Source organism: Barbatula barbatula, assembly GCF_947034865.1.
Source record: "Barbatula barbatula genome assembly, chromosome: 14".
NCBI classification, from domain to species: Eukaryota; Metazoa; Chordata; class Actinopteri; order Cypriniformes; family Nemacheilidae; genus Barbatula; species Barbatula barbatula.
This window is the reverse complement of record NC_136777.1, coordinates 6028781-6048674: the sequence shown is the minus strand read 5'-3', so window position 1 is coordinate 6048674 and position 19894 is coordinate 6028781. Positions and strand designations below refer to the sequence as shown.

At 38.8% G+C, this 19894-nt stretch overlaps 1 protein-coding gene across 3 annotated transcripts in view; it reads left to right on the top strand.

Annotated features, from left to right (window-relative positions):
• The window catches only part of macrod2 (mono-ADP ribosylhydrolase 2), a 436267-nt gene that overhangs the window by 310696 nt on the left and 105677 nt on the right, over window positions 1-19894 (top strand). For all 3 annotated transcript variants that reach the window (XM_079472325.1, XM_079472324.1, XM_079472323.1), the window contains one exon: window positions 16200-16230. In XM_079472325.1, the coding sequence (XP_079328451.1) occupies window positions 16200-16230 (31 nt within the window). The remainder of the gene's footprint in view (window positions 1-16199; window positions 16231-19894) is intronic.

The following is a 19894-nucleotide window of genomic DNA, read 5'->3' as shown; positions in this document are numbered from 1 at the left end:
GGGCTTAAGCACACGGTGTTCTGTAATGTAGTTTAGTTTCTTTTCTGCTAACATATAAAATATGATTTTACTTTCATAATTTGTCTAATTTTACTAGTACATGTAATTTGATTTAGCAGAATCTGTTTCTTTTTTATTGTGTGTTAGTTGTGTGAGGTCTGGTTCTTAGGCCTAGTTATGAAACTGTTTAAACAAACCATAAACATTTGTGTGTAATTTCTATTGGACTGTTAATGCACTATTAGAAAATATTAAATTAATTCCAAACTTTTTATAATCTTTAAAGATCTTTTCAGTTTTGCCTCCCTCACATTAACCCCTTCAAACAAGTCAGAATGTAAAGATTTCTCAGATTGATATTAATAGTACAAAAACCCTTCTCTGTGAATCATAAAACCATTACATATGACAATGATTATAGCAATTTATAAATGTGGTCACAGTCCTGAGTCAGGAACATTCCAGATAGCCGAGATCTAGAGATACTTCTTTATGCACTGCTTTTCTTTTCTTTACATCCTTGTGGTCGTAGTAAGTGTTGAGGTGTGATGTGGCTTTGGTGGTGGTAGGGACAGAGTTGTGAAACTCCAGCCGTTTGTGCTATTCCTACTTAATGAGGCGTTCAGACAGTAAAAGGTTGACTTTTCCTCAGTATTTTATCTGTTTTGAATGCAGCAGCCTTGCTGTTGAACCTAATGTACTCTATACATTAGGACATGCTGTTTTTTTCAACAGGGATACAATTAAATTCAACAAATGGCAACAAAAGTTTTATACAATAAAATATAAGCATTATATAAATATATATAAAATGAAATGTAATATTATCAGCCACTAGCCAGCCCGAATCAGAAAACCCAGATTGGAATTTGACTCTGGGCCAGGCATGTGGCGTCATTTGTGTGTTTGTTTTTATTTTTAACTTTACTAGCAGGATATTGAACGTCAGTGTAAAGATCACAGATTGCTTAAAAATTCTACATTGTGACATTTACTTAATATAAATGACTTCCTCCAAACCTGCAACACTGCAATAGCAAATCTCCTTGTTTTCCTTTCTGGATCTGAAAGAAATATGTTTCATCCACACAGTCGTTTTTACTTAAATGTATTTTGCAAGATATTATGTTACAGGGTTGACTACGGACTAGTGAGGCATGAGATATATAAAGCGACGGGTGATGCTTTTTCTGTCCCGTTCTGTGCGTTCCCCTCTCCGAGGGCTCTCTCCAGCAGAGCAGAGCTGATTAGGGCTCAGTGTGAAGCATGTGGGTGACTGGCCAAAAGCCCCATCTTATTGTCTTAAAGTGACCCAGAACCGTGCAACTCTCCAATGGTGGTCTGATAATCTTTTCCCATTGGATCTCGCAATTGTTCGCTTGTGACCCGGCCGTATCTGTAAAGCGTCAGTTTTACATCGGCTTTCCTTATTCAATCATGTCACTTCTTGAAATCGCGAGTATAAAATGAAATTATTAGCCCGGATTTGACACAATCCATCATATCCGTTCTTGGGAAATTCAATTAGCCTGCTGAAGTGCTATGTTTCACACGCGCTACGTCCGAGCTGTAATAAAAAATTGAATGGCTAAATTTGGATGTTAATTAATGCGTCATCAATATTCATGGTGATCACCTATAAAAAGGTCCTAATGTTTTTTAATATGACATTTCAAAGGCAAGCGGTTGCCAGAGCCAGGCTTCCCGTGTAGGTAACAATGAACTCTTGCATATGCACGGACACAAAAGGTGTAGGCTGTATTTCATCCGTTCTGACTAAACGTTCGTCAGGTCTCCACGCGCACTTTCCGGGCAAACCTGTCTTTATCCATGAGGTATCAATGACTTGATAATGCCGCTCGGTATCAGCGCCTGTGTAGGCTGGGGGACGGGGCAGGCACTAGGCAAAGTGGCAATAATTCATCGGAACCACCTGGTGATTCCCCCAGTCACCTTCCTGTTTCCTGTGTGCCAGATGCTTCTTGCATACCCAATCAATCAGCGGTGCCGAGCTGCTGCTTACCACGGCCGACCTTGAATCGCATTCCCCTGCCTCTGTGTTTTGGAGGCTCGTCCGGGATCTTATTCCCTCTTCAGTGTTTCTCATTTGGAGACGCACCTGTGTCCAGACCCAGATAAACTGTGTCCTCAGAGACTTCTCGGGGCACTTCCATGCCTCCGTGCAAGTGCAACAAGGCTCTTCTCTGGGAGCCCCAGCCAATCATAGATCGGCCACGCGAGGTGATTTAAAATGCATTGGAGGACGGAAGGTATATAATTATATTTCCCCAAGAGGGAATGGGTGTAATAATAAGGCCTACAAAGAGAGCGTTTCAATGGCGCTTCTCAGCTCACAAATTCCTGAAGCTACTGTTTTTATACGTCTTCACTCAAATATCCAGATATTTAATACTCATGGATATTTCACAGATGTTGAGAAAGCTTAATCTGAGCTTCAGGCGAAAGTCATACGAACCACGATTTGTTTTGGCAACCGAGCAATGGCTCTGGAATACCTGTCTCTCCGTGTTGTCCGCCTCTCCTGCGCTGCACACGTATCGCCACAGGGCATTTATTTCACTCAATTCACACTGAAAACAGATACTCCACACACAACGGTGAGTCTTATGACGGCTGCCACATGGAGCACAGTGCGTTTCTGTGGGTTAACAGGCTCGCCAATGTACTCCATCATTTATGAATTCAACCCCATAGAAAAAGATTGGTTTTAAATGACCTTTAAATAATTTGCCAAGTTAAATACAATAACATCTTTTCAACCCGTGAAAAATATCAGCTTCAAGCTGTATGGGTTCTACCCGGTTGCCAGAAATCAGATATAAAAGAAACAAAGAAAGGAATATACATTTTCCTGTGCACAGGGGAGAGTAATGCAAAGGTAATGCTTGGCAGGATTTCATTTCATTTTTTCAAGAAAGTAGTTGTTTGGGAATGTTGCATCACTTCTTTACTTTTCGCTTATTTTTGATGGCATGGAGGTCGAGCCCTTTGGTTCCACCTGACTGCTAGTGGACATCCACCCCAGGCACCTGGGCATGGTAAGGAGCGTGTGATGCCAGGCTGGCCTTAGGGTCTGATAAAGCTCTTCACCCCCTGAAGGTGACCCTCACTCTCTGGAAACTCAGCGCTGGACCCATCAGCTGTCAGCTGCTGTGGACCTGCCACGGTCTATTAAGCACTTTAATGATGACCACTGCCAGGAGCGGGCCTGTGCAGCACTGCATGTGGACTTTCTCTCTATTTCCCTCTTCTTCTCTCACTCTCTTCACAACACTATGTTTAAAATGCCCTCTGTTTTAGTATTGCTTTTTTATTTTGATTAGAGTGGATGTTAAACATTAGTTTGGTTAAACATTTCATTCGTTTTAATTCTTACTTTTTTTAGTGTTCATGTATATACAGTAAATATATATTATAATAAGCAATTATATGCACATATCGATAGTAATGATTAGTATTCAATATAAGTTTTCATGGATGCAGAGTAGATTTTAAATAACCTTTAAATAATTTGCCAAGTTAAATACAACAACATCGTTTTCGTTTTTTATATTTTGTTTTGGATTTGAATATAGACAATGCATGCATTCTGGTCACCCCATGCAGAGGAAGATGACTGAAAGAGAGGGAGAGAATTCATGCTTCTTACACTCTTATTCTCGTTCACAGCTTGCCACAAAATCGCACTGTCAAGGGAAAAATAGTAAGACTGTGGAAACAGCTTTGATCTTCATGTGGCAGGTGTCGCCACTCCAGACTTATGGGAGAAGTTTCATATCTGAGAGTGGTTTCTATCACGGGGTTAGATGTACCTTAACTTATGAATGAATAGTGTCATTTCTTCTTTCCGTTTCAGTGAATGTCAAACGATGAACTGCAATACATCTCTCAGCGCTTCCCTGCTGTCATTGTCCTGACATTTCTGAATGCACAACCTCATTTTACATGAGTCTTTTTTTAAAGTACAGACCCTGAATATAAAAATGGTAGAACTTCATTGAAAACAGATGATTACAATTTTCAGACATTTTAAGAACTTTTGTAAAGACTTTTAGCTCATTTTGAAAGTTTTATTAAACTTGAGGTATTTAGTTTGTATCTCATCCGGTCTACTGTTGGTTTTTAACATTTGTCGCTGAAATGTATTTGGCTTAGATTTATTAACCAATTATTAATATATTTCAAGCTAAATATAGTAAAAAAAATACACATTTAGAATAAAACATTTTAAGTATTTTTAAATTTGTTGCAGGGCCTTTGTATAACATTTAGCGGCATCTAGCAGTGAGGTTGTGAATTGCAACCAATGGCTCACTCCACCCCTCCCTTTCGAAGCACTATGGTTGCTGACACAAAACTAAGCTGTCTTTGTCGATTTTGTTCTTTGAAAGTATTTACGAAATGTGCTAGAGCAAAAACAGAAAAGAGGAGTTTGACCGTTTAGGGCTGCTGTAGAACAACATGGTGAATTCTATGTAAAGGGACCCGTGGTGTATGTAGATTGAAATAGCTCATTCTAAGGTAATAAAACATAACGCTTCATTATGTACAACTGAAGACATAGTTAAGCATATTATATTGCATTTCTGTCAGATCCGCCAGAAATTACACATGGGTCCTTTAATGGGAGTTTTATATATCTGTCCACAGACCCCTACTTGAAAATCCTACATGATTGCTTCGGAGTTAAAGCTAATCATGGAGAAATCACTCCAACCGAGCAACCTTTCTGTAGACTATCATATGCAACCTTTATTCCATCATTCACAGCACAGTGCTTCACTCGTCTTAGTGAAAGAAATGTCATAAAGAAAAAGAACGTAATCAAAAAAGGTCATATGAAAATGAGGGAATAGCATGACTAATAGCAAATGGTCCAGGCACCATACCGTGGCTTCGCCATAGCAACAACAGCGTTGTTCTCAAAGTGGGTCATCATATAGTTATCTGCGACTTGCTCTCCTTTTATCTCCCCCTTTAACAATGCTAAAGTTGCCTCAAAAGCGGTCGAAACCTCGGAGGATACTTTTTTGGGGCGCCATTGGCATTCTCTTTCATTTTCTGAGACAGGCTGAACAAAGCACTCCGACATGCTTTGTGTCATTGTGGCTACCTAATCTGGTTCTTCTGGGCCTGGCAGCGCCGGGGCTTTGGGATCAGACCACTGCCTCTGTAGAGCTGCCCCACGGTAGCCCACAGGGTGGGCTAATGCGTGTGCTCCCCATTTGTGCTTTCGTCCTCTGGCCAAGGACCTTTCCTGAGATGCTCTTTTGTCAGACTCTCTCAACAACCAAACAAAGGCCGATTGAGGCATTGGATGCAACTTAGCACTGGACATTTGGCTTTGAGTTAAGGTCAGGGTACTGTTCCCCTTTCCATATCCTAAGGCCTGACATTTTCAAGCAGGTATGAATTATGTGGCAATTTTCTTTTGCCTGAGTGCCAGAAAGCATCCATACATGTGTGTCTGCATGGTTTTACACGGGATCTAAGAGAAATCTGGTCAGGTGGCAACTCTGCCCCTCGAGTGGCAGATTACTTTCATTTAAAGGATTGAGTTTATTAATGCTTATATTATAGAGGCCCTGACCCCTAATCTTTCTCCAGTCAATTAGTGTTGCTGGTTTCCACCTCCGGGGCAGGAGTAGATTTATGTGCTTACATTGTGGGAGAGGACCAACCACTACCCTGGATCATCCCACTTACTGTGTGCTGCAGTTCTGTTCAAACACAGCACGCTCCCAGACTAGGCTGATCTGTTTGTTCAGATATATAGAAAGTGCTCTCCAAAAAATGATTTTTTTTCATGAATCACTCACTCTCTAGTTGTTCCAAATCTTATACATTTATATGTTTGGCAGAACACAGAGAAATATATGTGGACGAATGCTTGTTATCAAACAGTTCTTGGCCACCATTGACCTCCATATCGTGAATAATTGTTTGGTTATATGCATTCTTAACAGAACAAAGAAATGGATACAGATGTGGAACAACTCAAATTGAATTTAAGTTTTTGGGTGTACTATCCCTTTAAGGTGAATTATCACAACAACAAGAAGTATTGCATCGTTATGTAAAGTAATTGCAGGTGCTAATATTATAAGCAATTACGTTTCTTTATGCAACAATGCCTTAAACCACTAGACAACAAATTTCTGTTAAGAGTTTTTTGCTCTGGATATAGTTGTGTGTAATTTTTATGTTTGCCGCATGTTAAGTGTTGTTTTTTATATGTGGCTCATTTGCACAGTACTAGTTAACTTAAAATCAATATGCTGATTATATCTGAATTGAAATACATGAAATGAAGAAATTAATTGGTTTGAGTAGCGGGTTTGTAATGCACCACAGTCTTAATGCATAGGGGTCATGATGGAAAACAGAACACAATGCGCTCTGCAGGTAATTGTTGTGCGAGCCCACGCTCTGTATTTTCACACACCTCTTACTATTCACAGCGTTCGGCTCACCGTCTTAATATCTCAAGCCTTTTTTATAGGTATTATAAGGGCCAATTAAAATGGCCTTTATAACACTGATTAAGTACACACCGTCTAATGAATACCCTCAAGAACATTTCAGGATGTGATCTGATATTACAATTTCTCCACGCTGAAGATACATTCATTAGATGTAAAATGGAAACAGTAAAGTTCTTCTTGGCTGGAATGTCAGAGACGGAATAGCGAACGTCACATTCCTGATGTTTCATAGCAGATGATTCTCAACCATAGATCTGTTAAGGTGATCGTTCATCCAAAAATGAAAATTCAGTCATCATTGAGTCACCCTCTTGTCATTTAAAACCCGTGTGACTTTCACACAAAGAAGATCTTTTTTTAAATATTGGACACCGAACAACCGCGGTACCATTGACTTACATTGGTTTTGTGTCCATACAATAGAAGTGAATGGGTACTGCTGTTAAATAAAATATCTTTTTAATTGACAGAACTCAATGTGTGAGAGTGAAATTAGTTTCATTTTATACTTTAGATCAGATGTTTCAGAGCAATCCTCCACAATGACAACAACTCTGTCCTTATTTATCACTGGACATTAGTCTAAAAATACACTCCAGATGTTGCCAAGTCATTCCCCCCCAGCATCTCAATATCTCTGACCTTAATGCTATTGTTCCGTCCCTGATTTCAGATCGCCCCACTAAACTCCCGCGGTCATTCACTGCTGCCTTACACCCGACAGAGAAAACATCATCTGCTCCTAGTATTATACTGTACATTTCATGACTTGAGTTTGCAGTCTGGTTCTGTGAATTTACTGACTTACAGATTGCTTATAATGAAATGACTGCTCCCGCTGTAGAGTAATAACCAGACATTAGATATTATTTGAAATATAGGTAAGCTGGTTAAATACGAGTACAGTCAAAATGCAAGGTGAAGAAAGTGAGCGTTTGGAGCTCCCCCATTGGTCAAGGGCAGCATTAGTGTGCTTTTAAAACGCTGGCTACTACAAGAATCAATTGCAGGCCTTTTACAAATAAAGGCAGGAAATGTTAGGAGAGCATTTCCTGCTCCCCACCCTTCCGCCTTCATCTACCTTGCTGTGTCCCCCAGTCATTTCATAATTTAAAATCATTAGGACAAACCCGCGGACTGAAAAACTATTTCTTGAAGTAATCATAATCTTTCTCTGCTGACAGAAAATGAATATTGCACTCATGGAGAAAACATTTTATCTTTATGTATTCTGTCCCCGAGAGAAAAACATCTGCGACCAAGTCACCTTTTCTTAATGCAGAACATTTTGGTGCCTCATGCTTTTTTTACTCAGGCTTATTCTTTGAAGCGTCCTTTTATATGTGCCTTTTGAACCGCTGAAGGATGTCTTGGAAGGAGAAAGTGTTTAATTAGCTGTTTTACACTGGGAGCAGAGCACAGGAGACAAACCCGCGACAAGGAATGTAGAAATGATGGCCTCTTGTCCTCCAGATGATAATATATGCAGCAAACTCGTCCATTTATGGATGGAATGGGCTCTAATGTCACATGAAAAGAAGCCTTTCATTATTATTTAATGCTAAATGTTTGGTTGGAAGAAATGCAGCTGTGATTGAAAGGGATAGTTCACCCAAAAATGTTCCAACAATTGTTCCAAACCGGAATACATGTCTTTGTTCTTCTGAACACAAAGGAAGATATTTGGAAGAATGTCAGTAACCAGACAGATCTCATCCCCATTTGCTGCCAAAAGTAGGAAATATAATTACTATGGGAGTCGATGGGAGATGTGTTTGACATTCTTCCAAATATCTTCCTTTGTGTTTAGCAGAACAAAGAAATGTATACAGGTTTGCCAGTGACACTGCATGCATCGAATTTGTATGCCCGTGTGAGGGATTTAAACATGTATATACGCATGGATCATGTTTATATCTATATACAAATGTTTTCAGATGTATATGCCTGTACCAAGTTTATATAAATGCCAGTTTCTATTGTTGTATGTGTGCATGAAGTTTACATCCATATGCAAGTTATATTATGTTAGTATTATGATAGTATGTATTTGCTTGAACATCTGATAGTTCAGGTGTTTAATATACAGTATGTATTCATAAGCGAAGTTTGATTTAAACCCTTTATGTAGCCTCATAAAGAAGTTTAAGTTTTTGTAAACTAAAATAACCTTGACCTACTTTAATTGATCAATCTTTTAGATAAAGGATATTATTGACGGTTTCGGTGGCAACAACATAAACAAATGTTATGTGCCCAAACTCAACTTCGGGTAGACCTCCGCAAAGAATCAATAACGGTTAACTATTGAAGTACAAGTAATAAACTTTTGTAAAAAAAACATTTATATATAGCAATATTAAAATATATTAGATATAAAATAAATGGTGGTATATTATAACCAAACACAGACAGGAAGTTAACTTTGGGCCAGACGTGTGTCCAATGAAACCGTAAATATTAGGACATGACTTTTAAGGAACTGGTGACATCAATATGCAACACAACTTGATGTAACATTTTTCTTATTTCTGGCATTCTAGTGTTTTCAGAACAAACCTAAGTCATGTGTTCCACATATAGGCAATATTTTTGTGAGCGCTACTGTACATGCATTTCCACAGGCCATTTCACCCGTTTGTCTCTCGGTTCTTTCTCCATTCCCATTTTAACAGCTTTCCCTTAAAGCCCTTATTCGAATGCCATCCTCAATTTATAATGTCATAGCTCTCATGATAAATACAATAAAACATTTAATAAGACCATTAGCTTCATGTCAGAGTAAAGATCTTAATCAATGTAAAGTTCAGGGCTTTAAAGGAATTGATCTGGACATTTTGTAATGAGAGGGAGATTGTGCGGTGGATAGAGCAGAATGGCTTCTATTATTCTGCCTGTCAGGGTGACGTGTCGTCTCCGGGGCCCTGCTGATAAACATACCGGAGTGCTCTGCAGACCAGCCTTCATCTGCCAGCACAAACAAAGCAATCGGGATGATACATTTTTAAAGGCGGCCGGTGCTGACTTGGTACTGGAGGTTGAGCTGCGAAATGGAGGTGGTGAACGGAATTAAAGTGACATATTGGTGTGTTTTGTGAGAAGTGCTTCCTGTCTGTTTGTTTCGCTGGTAACGTCTCACCTGAGACGTCCGCTGCTGTGCGTTATCATGGTAGAGAGATTTACTGCGTATATTTTCCTCCCGTTCTTCCGAAGGTGCAATACTATATCATTCAGAATTGTTCCTGCAGTGCTCGTGCTCGAAGGCCCAAGAAAGGAGATTTCGGTTAGGTGTTCGCTGTACTGTCCACTATCTCTGGTCCTTTATCCCCGGAAAGCACATTTGAATTGTGATCTCATTTCACGATAAGTTTATTTCCGTTCCATGCAGCTTGTGATGTACTGCAGTGTGGTAATGGGACTATCGAAGTAGCTTCTCTGTACTTCTCTTTTTCACACAACCGCTTGCAGTTGTTGAGGGGATATCGAACTCTTCTGTTTGACTGCTTGAAGGAGCAGCGGTTGGTCAGCCATAAAAGCAGTGATTGAGTGTTAATCAAGATCAATGCACCAGCTGCTCTGTCAGTTACTGTTACAGTCTCTCCCCTGGTGTTTCCTTCATGGAGGGTGTCCATTATATAGAAATGCTATAGATAATAGCCGGGAGTGAAATGTCACTATCTTGAGAGCCTTTAAACCAGCTGAGCAAGGTCTTTGGGTTCACTTGTAAGGTGGTTCTGGGTAAGAACTCAACTTTGTATGCATCTTATGGTTTATTTTACCCGGGACAGGATGTCATCTATTTACATCTATATCTTGAGATCTTTAATACTATGTGTGAATAACCAGCTGAAGTAATTTTAGTCATTTGTTTTTGTGATTTTTGATTGTGTTTATTTATTTATTTATTTAGCATAAAGTCATCATAACCTTGCTATCTCAGGAAGCCAACTTCTGGTATATTTTTTGCATGTAATGTCAATAAAATCATTAATTTAAGTATTTGATTGTTTACAGCGATAAACACACATTGCCTATTTTTGTCATTTTTTGGCTATGGCTACTTTCATGCTTTTGATCCCATAACTTACACTTTAGCCAGGATTCATAAATGTTACATCTGAAAACATTCCCAAATTTGGCCTGTCCTGAAAAAAAGCGTCACATAATGTTTTGTAATAACTTTACCAGTGAAATTTTACGAGGTTACTAAATTGTTTAAAATTATATGATGTGAATCATTCAAAACAGTAACAATTATTAAAAATAAAGTCTCAACAAGTATTAACATAAGTATTTACTCTGTACTTTATCAATTTTTTTTACTTCATAAAAATGCAATTCAGTTCATTATATAACGCGTCATACTATTTACTCTACAACATTTCATAAAAACATTTTTTTGTTACTTTTAGTTCAAGTGCATAAAAATATAGTACTTCCCTATTTTTAAGTACTCATGTAGACATTTTTTAAGAAGTATAAATGGTTAAAACAATATGCATTCATCAAATACAACATAAAAAGTATGATTTAAGTTTCATAATTTTGTGACCTAAAATTGTTTACATTTGCCGTGAGATTATGGTTGTTGTGTAATTTATGCCCGGTAGGTGTTTGAACAAGCACACAGGATAAGACCGTGGCCAGTGGATCACCTCTTCGGCTTTGATGCTTTGAGCAATGTGTTCCCATGGCAACCTGCATGTGCCGTTTCAGCTCGGGATGTCAGAACAGAACTACGATTATAAGCAATCATATCCCCAGCACACACACATACCTGTGTACTTGCATGGCAGTGGTAGTTCCACAGATTGCCAAGTATCCCAGTGCACGTCATGGTGTAGCGATCCAAATGGCTTTGTTACCTAAATGGTTACACTTAAATAAACTTGAAGATTTACTTTAAGATTCCACTTCTAAAGTGGAAATTTCCCTTATTTGAATAGATGACCCGGAGGTGTGCGTGTGAATAAAGGGTCTGTTGGAAGTTGCATCAGTGATTAATCTGTACCAGTTTAGTTCCATCTCTAATCAAACCCACATGAATCAGCTGATCAAGTTCTTTTGGGTCACTTGCAGGCACACATGCTGATACTTGGTAAGAAATAGACTTTGAACAGTATGTAGCATATGATGTTTTTATTTGTGGGACTTGGATTTGTCAAATCAAGTAAATTGTGTAGATTTTTTTACATCATTTGTATGTGTCTGTAACTGTTGGACTACATTATTAGTAGCAATTTGTTTTTTTGCCATTTCTGTAGGTCTGTAATAGCATCATGCCCAAAATGCGATGTATTATATTAGTTTTTATTGATTTTTTAAGCTGTAGTCTGTGACTTGTGCCTCCAAATTGCAATCAAAAAGATCGCCATCAAATTACCAGTTACATACTGATCTTAAGTAGGTTGAAGTCAAATATTGTTAAACTGACATTTTGCATGAAATCATAAAATAGTAATGATTTTGTAATATACTTGCTTAATAATTGATTTGGTATATTTTTATGTGGATTGCAGCTTGAAAGGGATAGTTCACCCAAAAATGACAATTCTGTCATCAAATTCTGCCCATTGACTTTCATTAATTTTGTGTCCATACAATTGAAGTGAATGGGTACCGCCGTTGTTAGAAAACATGTCGTTTTGTACATCCATAACTCCTGTCATCCACGTAAGCATATAGTGTGTGCATCCCACTAAATGGCAAGGGTTGACACATCAAACACCGCACAGCGGTACATTCAATTAAGTGATGCTCTTAAACCTAGTGGGAGTTCCAGCTAAGAAGGTGCGGCCATTATAAATAACAATAATAATAATTTAATGAACAACCGGTAGAACACGAGCAGACATGATTGATTAGGGACGAACGATTGTAGTAGAAGTGTTTCCCCAGTGACCAATTTCAACACACCACCGCAAGCAAATGAAACAACGGCAAAAGCAAACAAGGCCTTAAGCCTGATTCAGTCCTAATGAACTGACGGATCATAAATAATCATCCACACACAGAATCATAAGTCAGGGCAGAAGAGTAATAATGTCAGCCTTGTTAATTAAAGTATATAACACCGGTGCATTTATATCAAAGTTATTTCGGCGGTCATTGTTGTAGTGGTGTAAATGTGTCAAGCTAAAACAGCGAGCGACTTCTGGCTTCTGTGTTGTGCAGCCTGCGTTATGAAGTTGTTATCACCTTTGCACCTTACTTTTGCTTAGTCAGACACACCAGCGGAGTGTGCGAGTGTGTGTTGATAAATGCTGAGATGAGAGGGAGATAATGATGTTTCGAAGCTCAGGTTAAAGAGGTTTAGAGATGGTATGCAGCCAAGCATGTTATATGGTTATTCATTTCCAATCATATTGATCATGTGTGGGTGTTCCTGTATGTAGTTGCTTTCTCATGATATTTGTTTTTTATTGAGCCAGAAAGTCAAGGGATATGTTGTGTGGTCTGTGTCTATACTGCTAGGGGCCAAGTGTAGAAACAAATTAGGATTTAATTGAAAATTGATGAATTGATTTTTCTGAATGTTTTTGAAAGGAGACCATTTGGGATAATAATATTTAGGATTACATTTGGATGTCTATTATAATTAGACTAAAAATACAAAACTCACAATCTACAATATAGAACACCGCCATTATAATGCGATACGCATTGGCTTTGTTAACAACCAATTCGACCACAATCAAATTGGATTTAACAAGAATATGCATTGAGAAATTAAATATTGTCGCGTGTTTTTGAAAGTGGCTTCAGTAGCACAAAACAACAGCTCAAGATGCAAATTCTGTCAAGATCACGTCTTTATTTGAGGCTCAGTTTTGTGTGCTTACATTGTGTTGCGCTCTAAAAATGGCCCGTCCTCGCGACTCATCACCAGGAATTTGAGCCAGAACGAGACGTACACCTGGAAAGGTCAAAGCCTTACTGAACGACTCGCTTGAAATATTGATCTTGACAACCAGAGCCCTGACACGGCACTGTAAAATAATAAACAGCCAAACAAAGCTTCCCTCCACTCTTTGGAACGTAAGTGCCAAACACGAGAAAGAAATGCGCAAAGACGTTAGGTGATGCGTGTATGCGCTGGATAACGTCACGTCATGTGCCGTGCGGTTTTGATGTTTTAATTGCAGTAAGTTACGGTTTGTAATCAGAGGTACACAGCTTGGCGGGAGCCTCATCTGTTTCTTATTGAGAAGCCCAACTGCCTTTGATTTGTAAAGCTGTCAACTGAAATGATGTTGCCGTTGTTTTCTTGTTTTTGTTTTTCCTGTAATATTCCGATAGCAGCACTTTTATTGCAATTACGCTTCTTTGTGTTCAAAATCTCGCCGTATCGAAAACTCATTTGATATGGAAATACCTGCTTTTAGCACTTCAAACATTTTTAAAACAAAGCCTTATTAGCAGCCTTTAAAATGTCACTAAACAGCGGCTCGTGCGGTCGGAGCGACACCGCAATTCACACCTTTTTAACGCTCGCTTTATTGTCGAGCGGTTCGTGCTATTGTTATCTGCATCCAAACAAACTGTAGCGTGCGGAAACGATAGGGAAATTTGCATTTGTCATAATGCCGCATTAACGCAGCGGTCACACTCTTTTTTGTGATAAATGCTACGCTGAAACACAGATTCAGCTGGTTTGGGGAGACAAATGAGAGCTTTGAATAAATATCTTCGCTTTACTGTTTATTAATACACTAAAAATGATGAATGTGGAATGGGATCAGAGAACGCAGTCATGTGGAAAAATGATGGTTCCCGCAGCTCTAAACCTGCTCTTGAGTAATACATCTGGTGCAAAGTGCCGCAAAGCCAGACCTATTACAGTATGGTAAGTTTTTAATCTTTTAAAAATACGGCCATAAATATCCGAGTCGTTCTGTTTGTGTGAGTTGCTCTGGTCTGTTTTGTGCCACATAAAAAAGTCGCTTTCAGGCACCTTAAATTAACATGTTTTGGTTTTAACCCCCCCCAATTGTTTTTTTTTGTTCTTCATTGTTTAATGCTCTTCAGAAAATAGGTGGATTTCATTTTTCATTTATTTCTTTAATAATTTACCATGCTTTATGTTTACCTTTTTGATTTGGGACCAAAATGAATTAAAGGTCCTGTGAAATCTAGCGGCATCTAGCGGCGAGGTTGGGAATTGCAACTAACGGCTCACTCCACCCCTCCCTTTCAAATCAGTACAGCGGCAGGCACAGCACTAAATTGTTGTGACGTTTTCGCTTCTTTGCAAAGGAAGGTAACATGTATACATGCTCTGTAGAGCAGTTTGTCCATTTAGGGATACCGTAGAAACAACATGGTCAATTCTATGCAAAGGGAGCAGGTATATGGATAGAAATAGCTCATTCTAAGGTAATAAAAACATAACGCTTCATTGTGTTAGCTCTTTATATACCTCTGAAGGCAAAGTTATGTATATTATATTGCATTTCTGTCAATAGATCCTCCAAAAAAGTACACACTTGGTCTTAAAGAGTTAATGAAAATGGAAATCTTTCGGAGAGGTGCTCCCTGTTGAGTTTAGAAAGTTTGCCAAGAAAACGGTTGAATTCTTGGGAGCCCAGGTGTTTGTGAGTTTTAATTTAGTCAATCAATTGTCAAAAGCAGAACTTTGGGATTTTCTGGTCACATGTACTGTCAACACATCAACAATGCTTTTTGTTGCTGTTTGTTCATTCAGTTTGTAACTTTCCTCAGAACTCAACTTTAGCATCATCATATCAATGCAAAACATTTCCCAGCTACATGTCATTCCAGCCTAAGGTTGTGTTTACGTTTCCGAACGGACTATGAAATCATAATGCTCAGCCTCATTATCGGATCAATTATAATTTCCTGGAGTATTGAATTATTTTTGCAGCCAGCGTGCATACATCAGACTGATGTATATTTCCCATAGGCCTTCTCCCTCCAGCTACTGTATGTGTCCGGCATACTTAACTATGAGTGTCCCTTAATGAACTGTCAGATTAATGATATCAACACGGCATGACAGGCAGAATGCTGCGTTTGAAATCTCTCGCTAGGGGAAGTCAATTGAAATGGAGTTTTACATCGCGTGCATGACAAAAGCAGGTGTCAAAGCCTACAGGTGGGAAAACCGCTGTTATGTTTTATTATATATGACAATATGTGTTGTCTCAAATGGAATTACTTGAGCGTAATGTCAGCATGTCGTGTTGGGTCAAATTGATGCTCCAACAACAATTGTCAACCCCAACAGGAAGAATCTTGTATTTCCATATCTTTAAAGCCTGTTTCTAATTCTGTATATCCTTGCACACAAACACTTTATTTGCTGTTTTTAAGCATTTTAATACATTTTTGATGTTTAGTTTGCATTAGTAATTATCCCCACTGGCTGTTACTGAAATATTCCTAATTCAATGAACCTCAAGTTGCTTTGAATCTCACAGTTCATGTGTTCGACATCTATAGTTTGTGTAGTGGAATTCATGCATGTTATCAAACTGCAAGCTTAGCAGAAATCCTCCAGGTTGGGCTCGATTCATAGCCTGTCCTATATTCAATGACTAACTTCCATTTGCATAGCTTAAAAAAAATATTTTCCTCTCTGACTGGTTAAGAGTCAGAATTTATGTCATCATGTGCTTGAAATGCTTGTAACAATTTGAAGTGGTTTTAAAATGATTTTTCTTTTTATTTCAGGCCTTTCCATGCATATCTACAGGAATATATGGTAAGAAAAATCTCTTTCTCCTTCAAACCTAATTGAACCTTTTTGCATGCATTCGTGTGTCGGACAGACTCATGCTGTGTCGTATGTGCATGTAAGACCGTAAGCGCATGCATGTTCAATGTGTGTGTGTGTGTGTGCTTAAAGGATTAAAGGGCCAACCATGAACAAATAACCTCCCTCCAATACACACTTGAAAGTCCTTTTATCCCTCGACTTCCTTCCTGCATTGTCGAAATTGCCTCTCCTTTTCATGTTACTAGAAAGCAGTGTGCGTTTAAGTGTGCATGTAAGTGTGTTCCCTTTGAAATATGTGTCATCCTATGTGTGAGTGATATGCGGATATAAATGCAAGTCCATGCGTAAGCTCATGGCGCTTTAGAGAGACGTGCTTTCATTGTACACGTCTGTATCAGCCAAAAATGCTTTATTCGATAGATAGTCAGTCCCAGCCCGTCTCACCGCACTGTAAAGACTGCGTAATTATTCAGATCATTACAGAAACAGAAAGTGTTTTCTCTTGAAGAACAGAAAGAGTGTACTTACACATCACGATCAAAGGGAAAATAACCTCGAATATTTCCCTCAACTCATTCACCCTGCAAACCTGATACTGGCAGTTTTGAATTGTGAGAAGAATATACAGTACGTGTGTTTAGAAGGAAAATTAAAGACTTTCCTTGTGCAGGTTCAAAGCTGTAATTTATTTTTTATAACAAATGTTAACATTTTAAAAGAGTTGTTACACAGCTCTTGCCCATAAAGTTATAATGATGTGGTATATCATAGGATGATAACACTCTCAATCTCTTTTACTTTACTTTCTATTCTAATTTATTGTAATATATTTCATATTATGTTATACATGATATACTCATTAGCATCATGTAAACAGTTTTTGTTTGCTTCACACTGAAGGCTACTACTTTCATCATTTACTCTCATGTATAAACTTTATTTCTTTTGCAGAACACAAATTCAGATATTTAGAAGAACATTGGTAACCAACATTGGTCCCCGTTGACTTCCGTTGTATGGAGACAAAACCATTGAGACATTTCTGGAAATATCTTATTGTATGTTCCACAGAAGAAAGAGTCCAAAAAACACATTTGATCCATTTTGGCTGTACAGAGCATTGTAGCCAACTTGCCTTGTAGCAGTGAAGTACATAGCCACACCCACCAGATTATCTGACCCCATGTGTCCTGATCGAACATGTAGCGCTGTCACTCACAGCCAACTAGAGCTGATACCCCATCTCTCTTTCCCACTGCATCATGGGAGCTGAGGTCCAGTCTGACAGATGATGGGGGTACAAAAGCTAGAGCGTAACGGGTCTGTTCGTGGGGTTGGAAACGTGGACAGCAGGCAGGTAGAAAAATGAGGCCTCACTCCCGGCTGACAGTCTAATCCCTCAGCCCACACCATTAGCACAGGTAGAGTTTTCACACACATGGTGTATCGGAGGAGATGCCACCCATAAACAAACGGGCGTCTGCCGCCAGCAGAGGGGTTGGATAGTATGATAGAGGTTATTAAGTCCGACGCTCATAGCCTATCAATCAATGCCACTAGAGACGGGTTAAAACTGCTTATTTCTTCTTACAGGGGATGGGAAAGTAGTATTGGATCTATCAGTGTCTTACATAGTGCGGACAGAGAAAAAGCAAAAGATGGGGAGAGGTTCCTTGACTCTGTATCTGTCACGTGCTCGTTTGGAGATTCATTCTTGTTTATAAACACGCACACGCGGCGTGATGCAATGCAACGCAACTAAAGACAATGAAACGTATCAGAACCCATTATAATTGTCCACACTTTATTCGTCGCGACAATCCCATCAGAACAAGCCGTGTGTTGTGTCATGTCGCGTCCGGTGTAGACATGGTGTATAACACATCATTTATTTTATTTTATAATACAATTATAATATAATCATATTTCTGCTTAAAATACAGAGACAACGACAAGCAAGTTGTTTGTGTAGGGTATGCTTTCAAAACATCTTTGCTTTGCCAATAGAAGGTTATTCGGAAAATGTTTGGGGGGGGATTGTTTCTTTCAAACAGTCATTACCTTTTCAATTCCATTTGGTGACCACACCTTGGTGTCTCATGAATGACACGCTTCACCTCCAAACTTGTGTATCTCAGAAAAGCTCAAATGCAATAGCTCGGAGGTTAATTCCTCCATTATTATTTTATACTACAGAAAAACTGAATCAAAAAGGAGAGAATTGCAATAACATTCGTACCATTCGGGCACCTTAACAGCCTCCCTCTTATGGCACTGTCACAATCTGTCATGATACATCCAGACTCGCTTTCAGATGAGCAACAAAGAGAAAATGAATTAGACGCCGGTTCATCTTTCACCGAAATTCGAGAGGAGACGAGACGCGCTCTGCGCCTGTGAGGTTTAACCATCCAATGACTGTCGGGGAAGGGACAGGGCTGTCTTACATCAAAACGTGCCACTCATTAGATTATTGTCATTTGAAGAGAGGCTTTTATTGCCTCATAATCCAGCTCGTTGGGCTGTATTGACTTGAAGCATTACCATATCAAGGTCTACTCGTTGAGGATTGTGTACACACTGTGATACGGCGTGATTTATTATTAATCTTTTTTGTACATGTACCGAGGAGACCTTGGTGATGCATCGAGGAGACAAATAAGTGTTATAAAATAAAAAAGTTACACATTTAGCCTTTTTATTAAAGTCTTGTGTAAAGTAATCATCAAGAACAGAGGTCTCTCACATTTATCCAACGCAACCGTAAAGTATATTTAAAAATATAATATCAAATAATATATGCAATATTGATGTTAATAATGAAGCAAAAATGAAGTATAAATATAATAAATTCAAATAACGTCAACACGAGAAGAGGTGGACCTAAAAAGAATGACAGAGAAAGGGAGAGAGAGCGCTTGGCGGAAGAGAATATAAAATGCACAAGTACTACAAAAACAAATATGTGTGCCTGTTACGTCACTAGACGTTTTATGTTTTATCAACTAAGGTACAAAAAAAAGTGTCTTATGAAGCATTTATAGAACATGTAATGAATGTAATGGTTATGTTAGGAATTGAATTGGTTTTAAAGGAAACTGTAATGGTGTCTACTGGTATGTGAGGGATGTTATTTAGCAGATTAGTCCTGTTAGAAAATGCTCAAAACACAATATAGAAAAGGAATTTTGCAGTGGAAAAGCCAGTGGTTCATAATGGTATTTAATGGAAACCATTAGAATTTCTGTGATGGTTTGCTATTGGGTTACTATCGTTTTCTAAACAGTGATGACTGTGCTCTATACGTCATAGATTCCTTCACTACGTGTCACTTCCTCTTTACCCTCTTCAGTCTTGTTGACACTGAGGGTTTCGAACCAGAGGAGGTAATCCAGACAATGCATCCCAGCAGCTGTCCGAGATCAGCCGGGTTCAGTCGGCCGCTTGGGTTGCTCTGTCCATCTATGTAGTGGATTAGGACTGAATCCTTATCTCTTTACCTTATATCACACAGGTGGCATTCTCAGGATAGCCCTGTATTTAAAGCCGCGGCTTTAGGCTGGTGGGATGGAAGTATAAACGCAGGCTTATGGAGGGAATCTTTTCTGATAGTTGCACATTGATGCAGGGTTATCGTTGCACAAGCAAG